This window comes from Colletes gigas, unplaced genomic scaffold, assembly GCF_013123115.1.
Source record: "Colletes gigas isolate AHSC1104 unplaced genomic scaffold, ASM1312311v1 Colletes_gigas_Sc00007, whole genome shotgun sequence".
Classification (NCBI taxonomy): Eukaryota; Metazoa; Arthropoda; class Insecta; order Hymenoptera; family Colletidae; genus Colletes; species Colletes gigas.
Genome location: NW_025106636.1, coordinates 3,127,657 through 3,145,260, shown reverse-complemented (window position 1 = coordinate 3,145,260; position 17,604 = coordinate 3,127,657). Strand labels below are relative to the sequence as shown.

At 40.6% G+C, this 17,604-nt stretch overlaps 4 protein-coding genes across 4 annotated transcripts; 3 read left to right on the top strand and 1 right to left on the bottom strand.

Moving 5' to 3' along the window:
• The first annotated feature begins 7,478 nt into the window (after positions 1 to 7,478).
• LOC122396164 (signal recognition particle subunit SRP68) lies at positions 7,479 to 9,833 on the top strand. The gene is made up of 3 exons (XM_043394325.1): positions 7,479 to 7,665; positions 7,996 to 8,333; positions 8,391 to 9,833. The coding sequence occupies exons 1-3, from the start codon at positions 7,572 to 7,574 to the stop codon at positions 9,684 to 9,686; spliced, it is 1,728 nt and encodes a 575-aa protein (XP_043250260.1). The 5' UTR covers positions 7,479 to 7,571; the 3' UTR covers positions 9,687 to 9,833.
• A 560-nt stretch (positions 9,834 to 10,393) lies between these two features.
• LOC122396069 (uridine 5'-monophosphate synthase) lies at positions 10,394 to 12,418 on the top strand. The gene is made up of 3 exons (XM_043394183.1): positions 10,394 to 10,798; positions 11,053 to 11,536; positions 11,616 to 12,418. Exons 1-3 carry the CDS (start codon positions 10,637 to 10,639, stop codon positions 12,392 to 12,394), a joined length of 1,425 nt encoding a protein of 474 aa, XP_043250118.1. The 5' UTR covers positions 10,394 to 10,636; the 3' UTR covers positions 12,395 to 12,418.
• Positions 12,419 to 12,743: 325 nt separating this feature from the next.
• Positions 12,744 to 14,597, bottom strand: LOC122396070 (cytosolic Fe-S cluster assembly factor NUBP2 homolog). Its single transcript, XM_043394184.1, has 6 exons — positions 14,317 to 14,597; positions 14,161 to 14,249; positions 13,734 to 13,955; positions 13,280 to 13,433; positions 12,994 to 13,202; positions 12,744 to 12,875 (listed from the first exon to the last, which is right to left on the bottom strand). The coding sequence occupies exons 1-5, from the start codon at positions 14,425 to 14,427 to the stop codon at positions 12,996 to 12,998; spliced, it is 783 nt and encodes a 260-aa protein (XP_043250119.1). The 5' UTR covers positions 14,428 to 14,597; the 3' UTR covers positions 12,744 to 12,875; positions 12,994 to 12,995.
• A 434-nt stretch (positions 14,598 to 15,031) lies between these two features.
• LOC122396560 (intraflagellar transport protein 56) lies at positions 15,032 to 17,590 on the top strand. The gene is made up of 7 exons (XM_043395088.1): positions 15,032 to 15,055; positions 15,341 to 15,867; positions 16,162 to 16,411; positions 16,480 to 16,689; positions 16,753 to 17,059; positions 17,119 to 17,359; positions 17,443 to 17,590. Exons 1-7 carry the CDS (start codon positions 15,032 to 15,034, stop codon positions 17,552 to 17,554), a joined length of 1,671 nt encoding a protein of 556 aa, XP_043251023.1. The 3' UTR covers positions 17,555 to 17,590.
• Positions 17,591 to 17,604: the final 14 nt, after the last annotated feature.

Below are 17,604 nucleotides of genomic sequence, written 5' to 3'. Positions count from 1 at the left end.
TCATCAAATTTATTAATAAAAATATGAATTTGCATGAAGATCCGCAGTCTAGTAATGACCAGTCAGTGGTTTGTTTTAGAATATTCTTAACCTCGTGGCATCCAGCGGATAAAAAGGGGAACTATAGTGTAATTTGTAGAATTTGAAATAATAAAATTGTACGAAAGAGGGGTCCCATCACATTTCTCAGATCTTTGTTTAATGACACTTCTGATGATTAGGCATTGGCCATTAGCCATTAGCTCATCAGCCCATTGGCCATTAGTCACTAGCCACTAGCCCATTGATCATTGCCATTTGCGTTAACGATTGGCTAATGGCTGATGATCAATGACCAATGGCCAATGCAGGGTGGTTGCAGAAACGTGTGTCGGGTCCCTCAAAACTGCATAGAAAGGAAAGCATCTCTCGTCTACGTTTCCACACATTAGCCAAACCAAATGGCTCCCAATTGTAAAATGATTCCTATCGCCTCCCTGTTAGTAGCTTTGCCGCAAGTTTGAACAAAATCATCCTTTGCCAAACTGCCTTAAACGCATGTTGCCTGATTTCTATAGGAAAATGATGGTTCCGCGCAGCAAAGGGAAGCCCAGTCGATGGGAAATTTTTGTTGCGTAACGTGTACGCACCCGACGCCAACTTCTGACAAACTTGCCGACGGTACGCGAACCAAACGCGTTCACAAACGTTTACCATGTTAACTGTCCGATTGAATCATTACCGCTTCGTAGCCCAAAGCGACAGAGGATTTCGACGCTTCTAGGGATATTCACGGTTCGTCGGGGAACGCACTCCGTCTAATCCAATTGAACGACGTTTCACGGAAGACCACATAGCCAGGCGAAAAATATTCAGTGAACCCCCCGGGGGGTTACGACGCGCGTCTGACCCTCGTGTTATCGATAACGATGTAAGCGAATTAAGCGTCCTCCCGATTACGAATGACGTTTCTTGCAAATTGAATAACATTTTAATCTACGATTCGTCGCCGGTACGCTTCCCCGACGAACTCCATTTCGCATCCACTTCCGACTACGCTAACGGGGTTAAGTCCAAACTCGCCTAACGAAGATCAAAATGGCGCAAAGTCTTATGCTGATAGTATTAGCTTATGCAACGAGTCCGTTTCAACGAGTCCAGTCAGGCTCACATCGTTAAGGCTATTTTTGTTGTTAGTAGTATGGTTTCACAGAAGCTGTAGCGAGTTTGGCATAGTCTTCTTCTGGACTATCCACTTCTTGGTCTTGTTATTATATGCATTTTTCTAAACTTCGAACTAAATAAACTTTAACTAATAATTAACTCAAACACTTAAACGAAACGAAAGAATGCTCAACGTAAACTAACGAGTACTTTGCAAGGATTTCTATTTAGATTTTCTCGCACAACCTTTCCGTCTGATCACCCCTTTTCAATTCTCTTCTTTTTCTAAAAGTTTCGGTAACCAGACAACCAACTCGGCTACCTTCAAAGGCCACGTTCAAACGTCAACGCCAACCAGACGTACGTTTGCGTTTCCCGATGACATTCTTTGCATCGATTAAATTTAAGGATCGATAAGGGGCAATATAACTTTATTACCACAAACTGAAGTAACATTCAATTAGAACAACAACTGTTTAATGGATTCCGACAAGTATATTGGCATGAAGGAATCTTGTATTGTGTTAAGTATGTTGGTTGTTGTATTCCATTCTTGGATGGAGGTTGGAGTATGTAGCTGGAGTAGTTAGTATGGTTCACAGAAGCTGTAGTGAGTTTATCATAGTCTTCTTCTGGACTATCCACTTCTTGATATACTCCCTTGTTGCTAGTGATACTAACATAAGTATATTGCCACGAAAGAATCTTGTATTATGTTATACATGTTGGTTGTTATATTCCATTCTTGGATGGAGGTTGGAGTAGTTAGTAGTATGGTTTCACAGAAGCTGTAGCGACTTTGTCATAGTCTTCTTCTGGACTATCCACTTCTTAATATACTCCTTTGTTGATAGTGATACTAACATAAGTATATTATCATGAAGGAATCTTGTATTCCATTCTTGGATGGAGATTGAAGTATGTAGCTCAGTTTAGAGGTGTGGACACAGTTATGGCCGGCACTGTAGGACCTAGAAACGCATTTACAGTGAGCAATGGGTCCCCTATGCTAGCCAGCACGATGGCCAAACGAAATCCTAGATCGACGGTTACCATAACGACTAACAGTCCTCCCTTTATTATTTTCCTCCGCCATGCTCCTGCGTGCACAATAGTACCCCTGCGAAACCCCCGTGTCCCTTCTGTTCCGAGCGATCGCAGGGCGAGTTTCTTCATTCAGAACCCGTGGCGTTTTATTTTTCTGGGGGCTTTTCTAGCGTGCCCCTGTTCGCCACAATTCGACGAGGGCAACAGAGAGAACTAAAAATGTCAATCCTCCGACCGGTAATAATATTCGAATCTACAGGGTGTGTCGCTCGATTCGACTATCTTCAATACCTCTTTTCCATATTAATTGCAACTAATTTAAACCCAAAGTAAAAGACTGAAACTTCTAAACATTACAAATTAAGTCCCCGTTCTAATACCGGATACGAATATTAAAATCTCGGAATGTTTGTCGCCAGTTTACGAGGAAGAAAAATGATTTCATAGCCTTGGTCTAAGCGAGTCCGCCTTAACAATGGTCGTTCCGCAGGTATCTTACGTGGCTTTTTTTTTTTACTTCAGCTTTTGCTCGTATAAGGGAACGACATAGAGTTTTACGCAACGCCCCCGACACGTTCAAACACGCTCGAGCGTGTTGCGACTTAGAAAGGATAATACGCGCGCGATTGTTTGTGGAAACATTTCTAAGATTATGAGAGTCGTTCGTGCCGCGGCGAGGAAAAAAGTCCGAAGATCATGATAGCCGAGACCTTGAAGACGAAACGCGAGTCGCCGGTTTAGAGGCGACCGTCCGCGTTTGCCCTGAACGTAATGGCGCTGGCGTCACTACGCGTGGGTACTCAGCGATCTCTTACGCAATTTCATCCATTTTAATCGCTTCGAATCTGTCTCTTCATTGATTCCTGTATTTTACAGAGTGGCAAGACAATCCTGAAATGAGACTCGAAGCTACTCTAGTTGTACGAGAATACATAACCTCAACTTTCGTTTTCGAAAGATTGCCTTTATTTAAAGTAATAAAGAAATACATTTTTCCATTTCTCCTTCGTTCCAGTTTCGATCATAATTTTTATATAATGTTTTGAAGCTCTGCTCGCCACATATGTATATGTGGTGACTTTGTTTCAACGTAAAAGGTGGAGATGATTGTATTCTCGGATGCGTTCCGGGTCTCATCGCGAAACGGTAACTTTCCCACGGAGAAAATCTGTTATTTTCGTAAGTGCGTCCTGACAGAGAACGAGGGAAACGAATTGTGCAATGGATTTTCATTTCACGTAACGTCGTAACGCCGTAACGAAGCGACGGAGTTACGAGCATCGATGGTTTGATTTCATTTCACCGTCATCCCAGCCAATAATAATTTTCGAGCCCTTCTATAAGATTAAAAATAATAATTTAATGTCGAAAATTCCATATCGATATAATCGGAACGTTTTAACTGCCATTGGAAACTAATTGATCCGACAACTGCCACTCGATACGCGAATAGAAATGCACAGATACTTTCTCGCGGCGTGAAAGACTAAAGCAAAGAGTAGCAAATTGATTTCTCTGTCATTCGTCGAAAGGTGGACACGGTTACGCTTGGGTAAATGAAACTCGTTATGCATTGTTGGCTACATCCTCTTACAACATGATCGATCTTAGTCACGGCTTCGTTATTTATACAATTCTGTGAATCACTCGATGTATGCAATTCGTTCCGATGGATTCAGCTTCAAATTTTATCCGCGAGTAAACGGAGAAGAAATGTTCGACTGGTCGGTGAATTAGCTCCTGCACATTGCTTCTAGAACCGTAGAAGCGAGCGTCATGATTCTCACGTTAATACCCGCTTCACAGCCGCTTCACAGCAGCATAATTAAACACGGGGCAAGATATTCAGTAGTCGGACGTCAGAGGTGTATCCGTGGATGCTCAACCGATAATGCGTTTAATGCGCCGCAAATGCCCCCCGCGTTTCCGGGCACAGACAATGACCATTAGGTGTCCCGATGCGTGACGCATGCTCAAAGGATTGTAACATAATCGAGGTCCAAACGCGCGAGGCCTCGAACGAGAGTGGGTCACCGGCAGTACAACACGCCGATTTAAGTCGTCAAGATCGTAGAATTAAATCGTCGCTTAAGAATTTTTCTTGAACGAAACGGAGGCACTTTAAACAAACCAAAGTTAGTCATCGATGATAATCCGCAAGGTGAACGTTCCAATTTGTACTCATGTCCCGATTTCTACTTGCATCGTTCCTTTTTTCACAGTAGGACCTCGAGTAATCGACTTAATCAGGGGGCACACAGCACCGATAAATCGAGACTCGAATGGAAATAGCTAAAAACGTGTTTTCAAAACCAAAGTGTCCCCTTTGTGACTAATTTTTCCTTCTTCTGTACTTCCATCCTTTTGGACTCATTTTGAGCAATGATTACATCCGCCTCGAAGATCCCTGTATTATTTTTAGGTTACCATTTTTGTACGTTGCGTCCACTTACTCGCGACGTTCTTATTCGCTAAATTTTACATACAATTAATAATGAATGCGATGTTAGGAATTGGATTTTTAGGTTTTATTGTTTAAACAGATTGAAAGTCATACATTTACACTTCGGTAACAATAATTGTTACTGTACCAACAGTAACATATGAGTATCGCAATTATTTTCACCCGCGCCACCAGATGGACCAAGTTCCTTGTGTATGCCAGAGATGCCAGACGGAGCGCCGGATCAGTGATGCCAGATCGAGCACCGGGTGCACTACTCACACATGCCAGATCACGCGTACGTGAGCTCGTGGAGTTTCGGAGAGTCGACAAAGGCAAACTGACACATGCCCCCTTTCTCGATTCTCCGAAGCTGCCCGAAGTAATTTCGGACCGTCTCGTGGGAGTCGAGAGAGGAAAGCTCATTTGCCTTCTCGCACTTGAACAACTAACATTCGACCTCACGTCGACGGCATACGATTCCAAGTCGACTGGCCAGCCTCTGTTGGCCTCTCCTGACCTCCGCTTATATTTCTGACGACGTATAACGATTACTACTTGCTATTAGTTGCCCCTGCTGGTCTTTGCTTGCCACTGCTTGCTACTGCTGGCCTCCACTGGCCTCCGCTGACCACTGCTGACCACCACTGATGCTTCCGACAACGTATAACGATTACTACTTGTTACTGCTTGCCCCTGCTGTCCCCTGCTGACCCCTGCTGACCACTCCTGGTACTTCGTGCAACGTATAACGACTACGACTGGCTACTGCTAGCCTCTCCCTGCCTCTGCTGGCCACTGCTGACCACCGCTTATATTTCTGACAACGCACAACGATTACTAATGACTTCTGCCAACATTCGCTGGACTCTGCTGACCTTTCCTGGTATTTCTGACAACGTATAACGATTACGACTGGCTACTGCTTGCCACTGCTGGACTCTGCTGTTCACGGCTAGCCTCCGCTGACCTCTGCTGACCACCCCTGATGCTTCTGACAACGTATAACTATTACTACTTGTTACTGCTGGTCTCTGCATGCCTCTGCATCCCTCTGCTGGCCTCTGTTGGCCCCTGCCGACCACTGCTGACCACTGCTGACCTTTGTTATCAACTTCTGACATGATGTATAAGTATTAAAGCCTTGTATAATGTAAATCTATGGCAATAAATGATATAATTTAACAGAATTCTACGTGTTCTCATCATTTTTACCTTTCTTTTCCTCTCCAAACCATTGCCTTAGTTTTAAGAGACCGTTTTTCCGGTTAAAATTGGATTCCCAAAGTGTCAGCCCTCGTACTTGCTGCCAAAATCAAAAATTAAAAGTCCTGAAACAATTGGAAAGTCCTGAAACAGCTGGAAAGCCCTGAAACGACTTTTAATTTTGGAAATCCCGAATCAGCTGGAAAGTCCTGAAACAGCCGGGAAGTCCTGAAACAGCTGGAAAGTCCTGAAACGACTTTTAATTTTGGAAATCCCGAATCAGCTGGAAAGCCCTGAAACAGCTGGAAAGCCCTGAAACATCCGGGAAGCCCTGAAACAGCTGGAAAGTCCTGAAACGACTTTTAATTTTGGAAACCCTGGAACAGCTGGAAAGTCCTGAAACAACTGGAAAGTCCTGAAACAGCTGGGAAGTCTTGGAATTTCTTGAAAATTTCTTGGAAACGCCGAAAATTCTTGGAAACCCTGAATTTTTAGCAAAGTTCTGATTTTCAGGACTTCCGAGGTGTTTTAGAACTTCCTAGTGGGTTCAGGGAAACCAAGGAGTTTCAGGGAGTCTTATAACTAAGGTAATGACTTGGAGAGGAAAAGAAAGGTAAAAAATGATGAGAAAACATAGAATTCTTTGTAATTATATCATTTATTGCCATAGATTTACATTATACAATGTTTTGATACATATATATCATGGTAGAAGTTGTTAACAAGGGTCAGCAGGGGTCAGCAGTGGTCAGCAGGGGTCAGCAGGGGTCTGCAGGGGTCAGTAGGGGTCTGTAGGGGACAGCAGAGGGATGCAGAGACCAGCAGGGGCCAGCAGGGGCAAGCAGTAGCAAGTTGTAATCGTTATATGTTGTCAGAAGTATCAGGTGTGGTCAGCAGTGGTCAGCAGTGGTCAGCAGTGGTCAGCAGGGGTCTGCAGGGGTCTGCAGAGGTCAGTAGGGGACAGCAGAGGGATGCAGAGACCAGCAGGGGCCAGCAGGGGCAAGCAGTAGGAAGTTGTAATCGTTATATGTTGTCAGAAGTATCAGGTGTGGTCAGCAGTGGTCAGCAGGGCCCAGCAGAGGCAGGCAGAAGCCAGCAGATGTTGGCAGAGGTTAGCAGAGGCCAGGAGAAGCCAGCAGAGGCTGCGAGAGGCTGGCAGTAGCCAGGCAGTAATGGTTCTACGTTGCCAGATGTAGCAGAAGTGATATCTGACATGATATACATATGTACGCTCTTATATAGGAATAATAGAAATGAATTTATTTTTGTTCAATAATTCAAATATGATCAGGGGGTCTTAAAACGTGTATTTCCGTAAGAAAAATTTCACAAAATTTTGTTCATTATAGTATCTTGCTTATGGACTACATACATAGGTCGAAAAATAAAATATACCCGGCCAGTCGAGACTTGGAATCGTATGCCGTCGACGTGAGGTCGAATTTTAGCTGTTCAAGCGCGAGAAGGCAAATGAGCCTTCCTCTCTCGACTCCCACGAGACGGTCCGAAATTACTTCGGGCAGCTTCGGAGAATCGAGAAAGGGGGCATGTGTCAGTTTGCCTTTGTCGACACTCCGAAACTCCACGAGCTCGCGTACGCGTGATCTGGCATAGTGTGAGTAGTGCACCCGGTGCTCGATCTGGCACCTCTGCGTCAAGTTATAGTTACTTCGCGTTTGTCGGGCTCGCTGTGAAAGTGTTTGGTGAAAATTGGATACGTGGTTTCGAAACGATGGTGGCCGAGGAAAAACCCACAGAGTCATTGAAAGAAAATCAAGTTAATGACGCCACGATACCGAAGGGACAAAAGTCGTATTCGCTAGAAAGTATCCTTTTCAAAGTAAATTTCCATACGTGTTGATAGTTCTGTAAATCCCATATGTCGTTTCCTAACCTTTATTTGTCATACGGTGTCCTTCGTAATTGAACGGGCTCAATTATGGTTCGAGATCGTAATGAGAAAATGATTTTTACAATTGGTCGCAATGCCATAGAACATTTCGTTAATCGTAGTGATTCTTTATTTACATTTGTACCTGGTATTCACCTTTCTTGCCATATTAGTCGAACGCGATTGTAAACAATCGTTATTTTGTACTACCTTTTTTGTATGTTCGAAAGCTATGCAATTGTATGATCGCTTAAATACCAAACAGTTTTAAAAATAATAAAGGAAGCACAGCAGCAACATGGGTTGAGACACGGGGATTACCAGCGGTACCGTGGATACTGCTCCAGGAGATTAAGGCGCTTAAGAAAAGTCTTAAAAATTCCACAAGGAGACAGGCGTCATTTTAAGAGGAAAGACATAATGCCTGTAATGGTTAACGACGATAAATTCTTACAAGTTCCATTGGTAATGGCCGAACGTGCATGGAGTTACGCGATGCAATTGCGTCAAGAGTCTAATACAGAACCGAGAAAAAAGTTTCATTTGATATCTAGACTGAGAAAAGCTGCTATGTACTCTCTACAGTTACAAGAATTAATAGAGGTAAGATAAACTAAATGTTTACATCTACTAGACTCTTTATGATAAACAATTTCACAGAATGTCAATTGCGACGCGAGAACTAAACTGGAGGCTCAAGCGTACGTGGCCTGGATTCACGGTTCCTTACATTTTGAGTTACAACTATGGAAGAAAGCGATGGAGAATCTGAAAAAGGCCCAAGTTGTATATGGAAAGCTGGCCTCTGCACTGCCGGAATCCGAACAAATAATGTACAACACGCGAGTCGAGGAGCTTGCTCCTAGCCTTAGATATTGTGCCTATAATATTGGTGATACCACTGCCATAGATGACTTGATGCAAATGAGGGGTCAGTTGAGCAGCGAGCTGTTGGCCAGCTTAGACTCGCTGATAGCGCAAACGCGAGAAAAGCAGGCGAATACGGAGGAGGTGACCTGGCGCGGCAAGTCGTGCGGTATGGTGCCGCCAAGAGCCGCCGGCCTTCTAATCGCGGACTCGAGATTGAATCAAACGTTAGAGAAAGCAGCCACGAATCAAGCTAAAATCGATCTGTTGGAGGCACATCTGATAGACTGCAAAGACGCGATCTCGGCTGTACGGGATTTTTTCAAGACCGAGCTCAAAAACAAAGACAACGACAAACTCACACCTTCTCAACATTTAATTACCTATCTGCAATATATCAGGTTGTCGCGTACCCTTGAGAGAAACCTGGCGTTGATCAAAGTGGCGGAAGAGTCTGCCAAGGCGAAACCGCAAGATATCGTTAGACTGTACGAGGCAGCTCTCCACAACCTCGTCGAAATCTCGCAGTTGCAAGACGACGAAGAGTTTGTGCACGAGCAGGAAGCTAAGACCAAGGTCTATAGAGCCTTTAAATGTTACTATTTGGCCCAATCGCTGGCCAACCTCCATCGGTGGCGAGAAGCGATGGCTCTGTATCAAAGGTCTGCGCAATATGTAAAGGATGCGCTCGAGTACGGGAAAATGCTTCCAGAATCGTTGAGGGAATCCCTCCACAAGCTTGAGATTTCCATAGAGGGTGCCAAGTACGCGGCGCATGCGCACAGCGTGTTAGAAGAGGGACAAGAAGAAGAGCCGGGAACCAATAAGTACACTAAAACGAAGAAACCTTTGTACGAACGTCTGCACGAATACAGAGAGGATCCTGCGCTTCTCACGAAGCAACCTAATGTCTATAAATTACCACCATCTACACAGCCTATCCCTTGCAAACCGCTCTTCTTCGATCTGGCCTTCAACATGGTCGAGTTTCCGGATTTGAGCGAGAAACTCGGTGATCAGTCTAAGGATGGTGGCCAAGCTGGTCTTACAGGATTCGTTAAAGGTTTATGGGGTTGGGGAAATAAATAAAACAAGGACATCGTAACCATAAGGCACTGGACTCTGAATATTATCGTACATTCCGCGATAATGTATTTTTACCGGTACTTAAACACCTCAACGGAAATCAAGTTTTCACTTATATCACTTGTATAATTCGCTTATATAATATTGAGTAACGGAAATAAAAATATTAATATATATATATTCGATGTTATATTTATTTGTAATATTAATTTATCCCAATTATTTTTTACGTTGTTCATCAAAGGGCAAAGTAGTTTTGAAACGCGCAGGCGTCGCTATTAAGCTACGGCCAATCAGCGTGCCTAGCCATCAAGTCATCATTGTATAGTATTTAATACCTTATATTTTTACCTGGGTGTGTTGTTCTCCAGGTGGAAATTCCGAGGTTTATGGCAGGGCTGAGTAACTGGTCCCTAGATGGTTGGAATAATGAATATTCATTTTGGAAAAATCTTGCTTAAATCTTGCCTAACAGAGAATATGAGCAGATACGGTTTTGAAACCCTGTTTTAAATGAAAATGGTTATTTCCAAGTTCCTATCAATCTATAGAATATTCGTACCAAACAACGAACTTTTTCGTAAAGATGCAAAAATTAGCGTAACGACTACGAATGTTCAACACTTGTTTAAACTTTGGCGGTTATTTGCAACTACGTAAAAGCAGAGACGAGATATACTAGTAGACGGATTGCGCAGGATTTCGCTTGCCGGTTTTCGACCAATGCTTTTTTTTTTTTAAACAGAAACATTGAATTGTTCGAATCACAAAATTTAAATATATTTTATATCGTGCAAGAATTTTATATATGAATTTTTATATGAACTTAAAGCAACGTATCTTTTAAAATAAAAAATATATCGTAGAAATAGCAGGTTAACCTTGATCATTCGGAAATCAACTCGTGTTATCGTCACTTGTTTAGAACACGTTTGTATTAAAAACTTGCAATCATGTTGAAATACTCGACTGCCATGGACGCTGAATTGAAAGAATTGGCTGTCGCGCTTTTCGAAATCGACGCGTTAAAATTTGGAGATTTTGTCACTAAAATTGGCCTGAAAACTCCGGTATACTTTGATTTGCGAGTGATAGTTTCACATCCAAAAATAATGGTAAGTTTATTACATGTGTACCTTTGAATGAATTACTATATACAGGCTGTTTAAGAAATATGTGTAAATATTCAAAGACCTGAAAAACATATTTTCCAGCAATTGTGCAACATTTTCTTTAATCATCCATAACTTAAAAAGCAATTATTTTATTGTAGATTCAGCTCCTTAAGTATTTACATGTATTTCTCGAGCATCCTATATACATTTTTTATTATTAATTTATTCTATGCTTGCCTTTGTACCTTGCACAGGCTCGATTGGCTAAGGTATTATGGAAACTCTCAGAAAATTGTTCAGACATATCGCAAATCTGTGGTGTACCTTATACAGCCTTGCCATTGGCCACTTTGATCTCTGTCAATTCGAATATACCTATGTTGATCAAAAGAAAGGAAGTCAAGGCGTACGGTACAATGAAGATGATAGAAGGTCAATTCAAACCAGGAGATAATTGCGTGATTATCGAGGATGTAGTCACAAGCGGTAGCAGTATTTTAGAAACAGTGCAAGTTTTAAGAAAAGAAGGCTTGGAGGTAAAGGATTCTTTTGTGGTAATTGATAGGGAACAGGGTGGCAGGAAGAACATAGAGAATCATGGAATCAGGGTGAAAAGTTTGTATACAATTACAGGACTTTTGGCATATCTTCTAGAAAGTAATAAAATTACACCAAAGATAGTAAAAGATGTTACAGACTATTTGTTAAGGTTCCAAGCACCCACTATTTGTGTTCAAGGTAAATGGATTCTTAGATTGATAAATTAATTTTTTACCAAATACCATTGGATTAACTTAATTTATTAAAAAAATTTCAGATAAACGATTAAAAACCCCGTTCCATATCCGTGCGTCTAACGCTAAAAATGCAATAGGCATAAAACTTTTCAATTTGATGGAAATGAAACAGTCTACCTTGTGTTTAGCGGCAGACCTGACCAAAGCAAATGATATTTTAGAGTTGGCAAATTTAGTCGGGCCGCACATCGTGGTGCTCAAGACACACGTAGACATAGTAGAAGATTTCGACAATCATTTCGTGAAACGTTTAAAAGAACTGGCTAAGAAGTACGACTTTTTGTTGATGGAAGATCGAAAGTTCGCCGACATCGGCAACACGGTATCTTTACAGTATCAAAAGGGTATATATAAAATAGCGGAATGGGCGGATATCGTTACAGTACACGCGGTTGCTGGCCAAAGTATCGTGGATGGTTTGAAAAATGGTTTGAAAGATATCGACGAGCCGCGTGGTATTTTTATGTTAGCTGAAATGTCTTCCAAGGGAGCTCTGACGAATGGCGATTACGCGCAGAATGCGATATCGATTGCACAAAATTCGGACATGGTGTGCGGCATCGTTTGCCAGTCGAATATCTTTATGAATTTAGGGCTCATTCAATTGACGCCCGGTGTAAAGCTTTCAAACAGTTCCGACGACTTGGGACAGCAATATAACACTCCAGAATCCGTTGTTAATTCTGGAGCGGATTTGGCTGTTGTCGGTAGAGGTATTACAGAGGCAGAAAACATATTGGCTACCACGTTGGAATACAAAGAGGAACTTTGGGCGGCTTACAAGAAACGAACGGCATGAATATAAGTAATTCGATTGCTTTATAGTGGGATCTATATAAAAATAAGAGGAAAATATATATTTTTTATATTTGAATATGTGCGCAATAATTAAAAGTTCGTGAATAATTAGGTAACAAATTTGGAAATATAGTAAATAGAGTAGTTCGTAAATGTACAAAGTTTTCGATGTATACGCATCGTACAACCGCACACTAATCTAACCACACTCTTGTACAAAATGTTTAAAATATATCCAGGTATTTTAACCGAATGCACACTTTTGATATCGTATTTTGTAGCTCGCGTAAATGCTATCATTGTCGTATGTATGTACTTTCTACTCATTCTGTAGTATGCGGTTAGATTAACCCCTTTGCGATCCCGTGAATTACTACATCTTAAAGAGATGTATATATATATATATATATATAATTTTTAAAAATGGAAATGCATATTTTTTGTTGCGCATATCGGTTCCAGTTGTAATTAATTTACACCGCCTATTACAAAATAATAAAAAAAATGTATCAGCTCGCGAAGGGCTAGAGATAAGTTTAAGATCACAAGCAAGTACTACATTTCACTGAAGGTTTGTACGGGCGTGACCAATATTCTTACTTTCATGCTTCCTTGCTTTTCGTAAGTTCTTCGACTAGTTTCCGAAATACCTGCGCTACCTGACTGTCCGGTAGCATTACTAAAACACTCTGCCCGGTTTCCGCTAATTTACCGACTTGCGGGTCTATGGGCACTTTAGCGAGGAACGGTACGTTCACCATTTTCGAAAGAGCTATTCCTCCGCCGGCGGAAAAAATATTTGTACATTCCTGAAATTATTAATTCTTGTACAGACAATAAAAAGTTTCTTTTATATTAAAAAAAAAAGAAGAAGTTTTCCACGAACCGAGCATGACGGACAGACAAAACCACTCATATTCTCGATAATACCAAATATATGAATACCAGTTTTTCTACAAAATGTTATTTCTCTCAAAACATCGTCTACCGCGACTGCTTGCGGAGTGGTTACTATAAGTGCACCATCGCATTTAACATTCCTGCAGAAGATAACTTGATTATTATTTAAAACTGTATCGTTTACCAATCATCGTATATCATTTATGTTTGTGAAATTTACTCTTGTAATGTGCATCCAAACAAAACATACAAGCTTATCAATCACATGACTTATCTAACTAAGAGTTATGTTTCCTTTAGGCATCACATGATTGTTAATCATAGTCACATGTGCAAAGAAACACAATACTCTTGGCATTATAGATTCGTAGAACAAAAACAGACTTTTTAATAATCAATGTCACAAACATATAAACGATATAAGAAACAAATAAATTTACTTTAAATTTTCCATCACTGTGATATGCTCGTCCGAGGTTCCCGGTGGTGTATCGATGATCAAATAATCAATATTTTGCCAAACAACATCGGTTAAAAATTGTTTAATCATGCCGGTTTTCTTCGGACCCCTCCAAACAACGCTGTCATCTTGATTCTTTAATAAAAACCCTATCGACATAACAGCTAATTTTTGTTCCTTGTCCGCAAACACCGGCACCCATCTACAATATACAAATAACGATAATAAAAAAAGGAGGAACAAGTAAAACTTCGCTTTAACTAAAATTAAACGTATTTTGAACCGAGTCGTGGCTCATCGTCGGTATCAAATATAAAAATGAAACGATCATGTGATAGATTGATAAAACTTTTAATGTACAATTTTTATGTTAATGGGAAATTTTTCATGGAAATTGTCTCAAATACCCATCCGAAGATTGATGAACATCTTTGCCTTCTAAATTTAACAGGTAAGGCACACTGGGTCCGCATAGATCGACGTCCAATAAACCAACCTATAATAATTTTGACGTGTTAGTAATTTAACCTAAAAAAAATACTATACGACGATGAAAAACTCACACGAAATCCGGACTCCTTGAGCGCGAGTGCTAATTGCGTACTGATGGTTGATTTTCCAACACCACCTTTGCCGGATAGCACTAGCAAAACATGCTTGACACCTTCCAACATTACGGAAATAAATGGGAAAGAGCTACCGGCAATGTAACCTCTACGATGGTCGGTCACGTTCTGATTGTTCTCTATTTTCAAACGTTTTCGTAACTTTGACTCGAAACAACATTTGCACGAACATTTTAATCACGGATTGGCTCGTTAAAAAATTCTTTCAAATTTACGTAAATTTACATAAATTTTCCTCATTTTTAATTGCCATTTCCACGCGATACATTTACTTTTGCAACATTCTAAATAGATCCCATGGTAGTGCAAATATGTTTTTAGCGTTAACGTTCAGTTTTTCGTAGAAACATTTTCGCAAGAAGAAAAATAAATAGAAAATATAGTTCGGCCTTAGGAAAGAATGATCAAAGTTTACCGCCGCGCCATTTTACCGACATCTATAGGTAAACCATCGAAGAATTCAATTTGAAATTATTAAATTTTAGATTTCTAAAATTTCTTTTAAACAAAAGGAACATGTTCACCAGTTTGATAATCACTCTTTTAACAAATTAATATTTCACCGTAAATGTAGGACTATTCTATCTTTCGTACCTTCACTTGCACGTAGCAATCAATAAATGCTTGTATCCATTAGCAACAGTGACTAAAAATGGTAAACACTACATTGTGCATTGTATTCTCTATTTTCTTTTTCCATATATTTCCTCCGTGATCGAAAAATAAATTTCCTTATTTGTTCAATCTTTGACGTTAATTACGCTCTTTTATTTAACTCGCTAAACGTGGTGTTTAAATACAGAAAATTCATTTTATTTCTGTTTTAAATATACAGATCAAATCTATTGAAAGAAATGTAAAGATATTATTTAATATCATATGAATTGTAATAGTTACTGTCTGTCTCCAGTGACCAAGCGTTTAACGTGTTAATTAAATTTACTCGATACTAATCAAACAGATACTATCAAGAGCAAAGCCAGCCTCTTCCGAGGGAATAAAACGATCCGCGACAGAGAAGAAGATCCCCAAACTAGAGGAGTTTTTGGAGAAACGTGATTACACAGGGGCTCTGACGCTCCTAGAGTTCAACAGCAGCTCTGAGAATAGTTTGAACTCCGAGTTATGGATGGGTTATTGTGCCTTTCACCTGGGGGACTACAAACGTGCGGCTACGATCTACGAGAATTTACGAAAAAAGGATCAAACGCTCGTGGAGTTGCCGTCGAACTTAGCATGCTGTTATTTCTATCTTGGAATGTATCCTGAATCACAAAAGGTTCTGGAGGAAGCTCCGGACAGTAAATTGAAGAACAGACTCATGTTTCACTTGGCACACAAAATGGGCAACGAATCGAAATTAACGGAGTACCATCATATGCTGCAGGATGTCATAGAAGATCAACTTAGCCTGGCATCTATTCATTATCTTAGAGCTCACTATCAAGAAGCTATTGATGTATATAAAAAGATTTTGCTGGAAAACAGGTTACTATTAAATTTTCTTCGTTTTGTTTCACAAACAATTCAACTTTGTTTCATGAACGTTTGCTCAGGGATTCGGATAGCGATGATTTAAGTAGTGTTGACGAAAATGTTGTTAACGATAGAAATTCAGATGTGCACATGATCAGAGAGTTGAAAGACACCAGGTACCTCCTTCCTCCTTATCCTAACTTCCATAATTCCCAAACTTCGAATAAGAACATTTTAAAATATGCAAGATCTTTCTGCAGGACTTATTACTTTAAAAAAGTTTTAATCGTGTCCTATCTTTTGCAGAGAGTATTTCGCATTGAACGTATACGTTGCATTGTGTTATTACAAATTGGACTACTATGACGTGGCCCAAGAAGTCCTCCAAGTTTATCTACAAAAGTATCCCGATAGCGCGATCGCGATCAATCTGAAAGCATGCAATCGTTTTCGTCTGTACAATGGCAGCGCCGCACAGAACGAAATGAAACAGCTGATAGAAAAAATGTCCAGTTCCTTCAGCTTTGGCCACGATCTCATACACCACAATACTGTTGTACATAGCATTTTTAAGATATACCTAATCTAGTACAGTGATAAATAGTTACGAAAGTTACCTTCTAGGTATTCAAAGGTGGCGAGGGCGCGTTACAAATTTTGCCGAATTTAGTGGACGTTATACCAGAGGCTCGACTGAATTTAGTGATTTACTATTTGAAACAGGACGACGTTCAAGAGGCGTTCAAATTGATCAAAGATCTCGAACCATCTGTTCCGCAGGAATACATTCTGAAAGGGATCGTTAACGCGGTGATGGGTCAAGAAACTAATTCTGTAAGCTCTCGATAAAATGTGGCGACGAATAATTGAAACAATCACCGGTGAAACTGTTTTCAGCGTGATAATATAAAAACAGCCCAGCAATATTTCCAATTGATCGGTTCCTCCGCGTCTGAATGCGACACCATACCTGGCAGACAATGTATGGCATCCTGTTTTTTTCTCTATCGTCAATTCGAGGAAGTTCTGGTGTACCTGAACTCGATCAAAACTTACTTTTCCAACGAGGACAACTTTAACTTTAATTATGCTCAAGCGCAAGCTGCCGCGGGTTATTTCAAGGAGGCGGAGGAAGCTTTCTTGATCATACGGAATGAAAAATACAAGAACGATTACATCTACATCAGCCTTCTGGCGCACTGTTGTAAGTCTTTAACGTTAATCTTTATTTTTTCGATCTTAATCGTTTTTTTTTTGCTTCAGATATAATGAACAAGAAACCTCAGCTGGCTTGGGACTTGTATCTAAAAATGGACACGACCACAGAGTCGTTCAACTTGCTGCAATTAATCGCGAACGATTGCTACAAAGTAGGCGAGTTTTGGTACGCAGCGAAGGCCTTTGATATGTTGGAACGTATGGATTCTAGCCCAGAGAATTGGGAAGGGAAACGCGGTGCTTGCTGCGGTACATTTCAATACATTGTAGCTGGAAAACAACCCAAGTAAGTCTCTTTCCTCCAATTAATTCATTTTGTAATAGCTTCCCGTGTACAGTGTCTCATGTTTGCGTTTTATATGTTTTTAGAGAACTTTTGTCGGACGTTATACAGCTTCTTAAGAACACGTCGAACTCGCAAGTGGAGCAGATCATCCGAGTGATGCGTAAATGGGGCAAAGACAACCGGATTAATTGCTAATGACACCAATCAAATGTATATAGACACGATATCATCATTTTGTTCACGAA

Bases quoted from the DNA above. Each gene is read 5' to 3' on its own strand.
- LOC122396164 (XM_043394325.1), top strand. From the start codon at position 7,572: ATGGTGGCCGAGGAAAAACCCACAGAGTCATTGAAAGAAAATCAAGTT. The intron at 7,666-7,995 runs GTATCCTTTTCA...AATACCAAACAG, and splicing joins AAAGTCGTATTCGCTAGAAA to TTTTAAAAATAATAAAGGAA. The intron at 8,334-8,390 runs GTAAGATAAACT...ACAATTTCACAG, and splicing joins AGTTACAAGAATTAATAGAG to AATGTCAATTGCGACGCGAG.
- LOC122396069 (XM_043394183.1), top strand. From the start codon at position 10,637: ATGTTGAAATACTCGACTGCCATGGACGCTGAATTGAAAGAATTGGCT. The intron at 10,799-11,052 runs GTAAGTTTATTA...TACCTTGCACAG, and splicing joins TTTCACATCCAAAAATAATG to GCTCGATTGGCTAAGGTATT. The intron at 11,537-11,615 runs GTAAATGGATTC...AAAAAATTTCAG, and splicing joins ACCCACTATTTGTGTTCAAG to ATAAACGATTAAAAACCCCG.
- LOC122396070 (XM_043394184.1), bottom strand. From the start codon at position 14,427: ATGTTGGAAGGTGTCAAGCATGTTTTGCTAGTGCTATCCGGCAAAGGT. The intron at 14,250-14,316 runs GTGAGTTTTTCA...AAATTATTATAG, and splicing joins TCAAGGAGTCCGGATTTCGT to GTTGGTTTATTGGACGTCGA. The intron at 13,434-13,733 runs GTAAATTTATTT...TATCTTCTGCAG, and splicing joins ACAGTGATGGAAAATTTAAA to GAATGTTAAATGCGATGGTG.
- LOC122396560 (XM_043395088.1), top strand. From the start codon at position 15,032: ATGGTAAACACTACATTGTGCATT. The intron at 16,412-16,479 runs GTACATAGCATT...GTTACCTTCTAG, and splicing joins TCATACACCACAATACTGTT to GTATTCAAAGGTGGCGAGGG. The intron at 16,690-16,752 runs GTAAGCTCTCGA...AACTGTTTTCAG, and splicing joins TGGGTCAAGAAACTAATTCT to CGTGATAATATAAAAACAGC.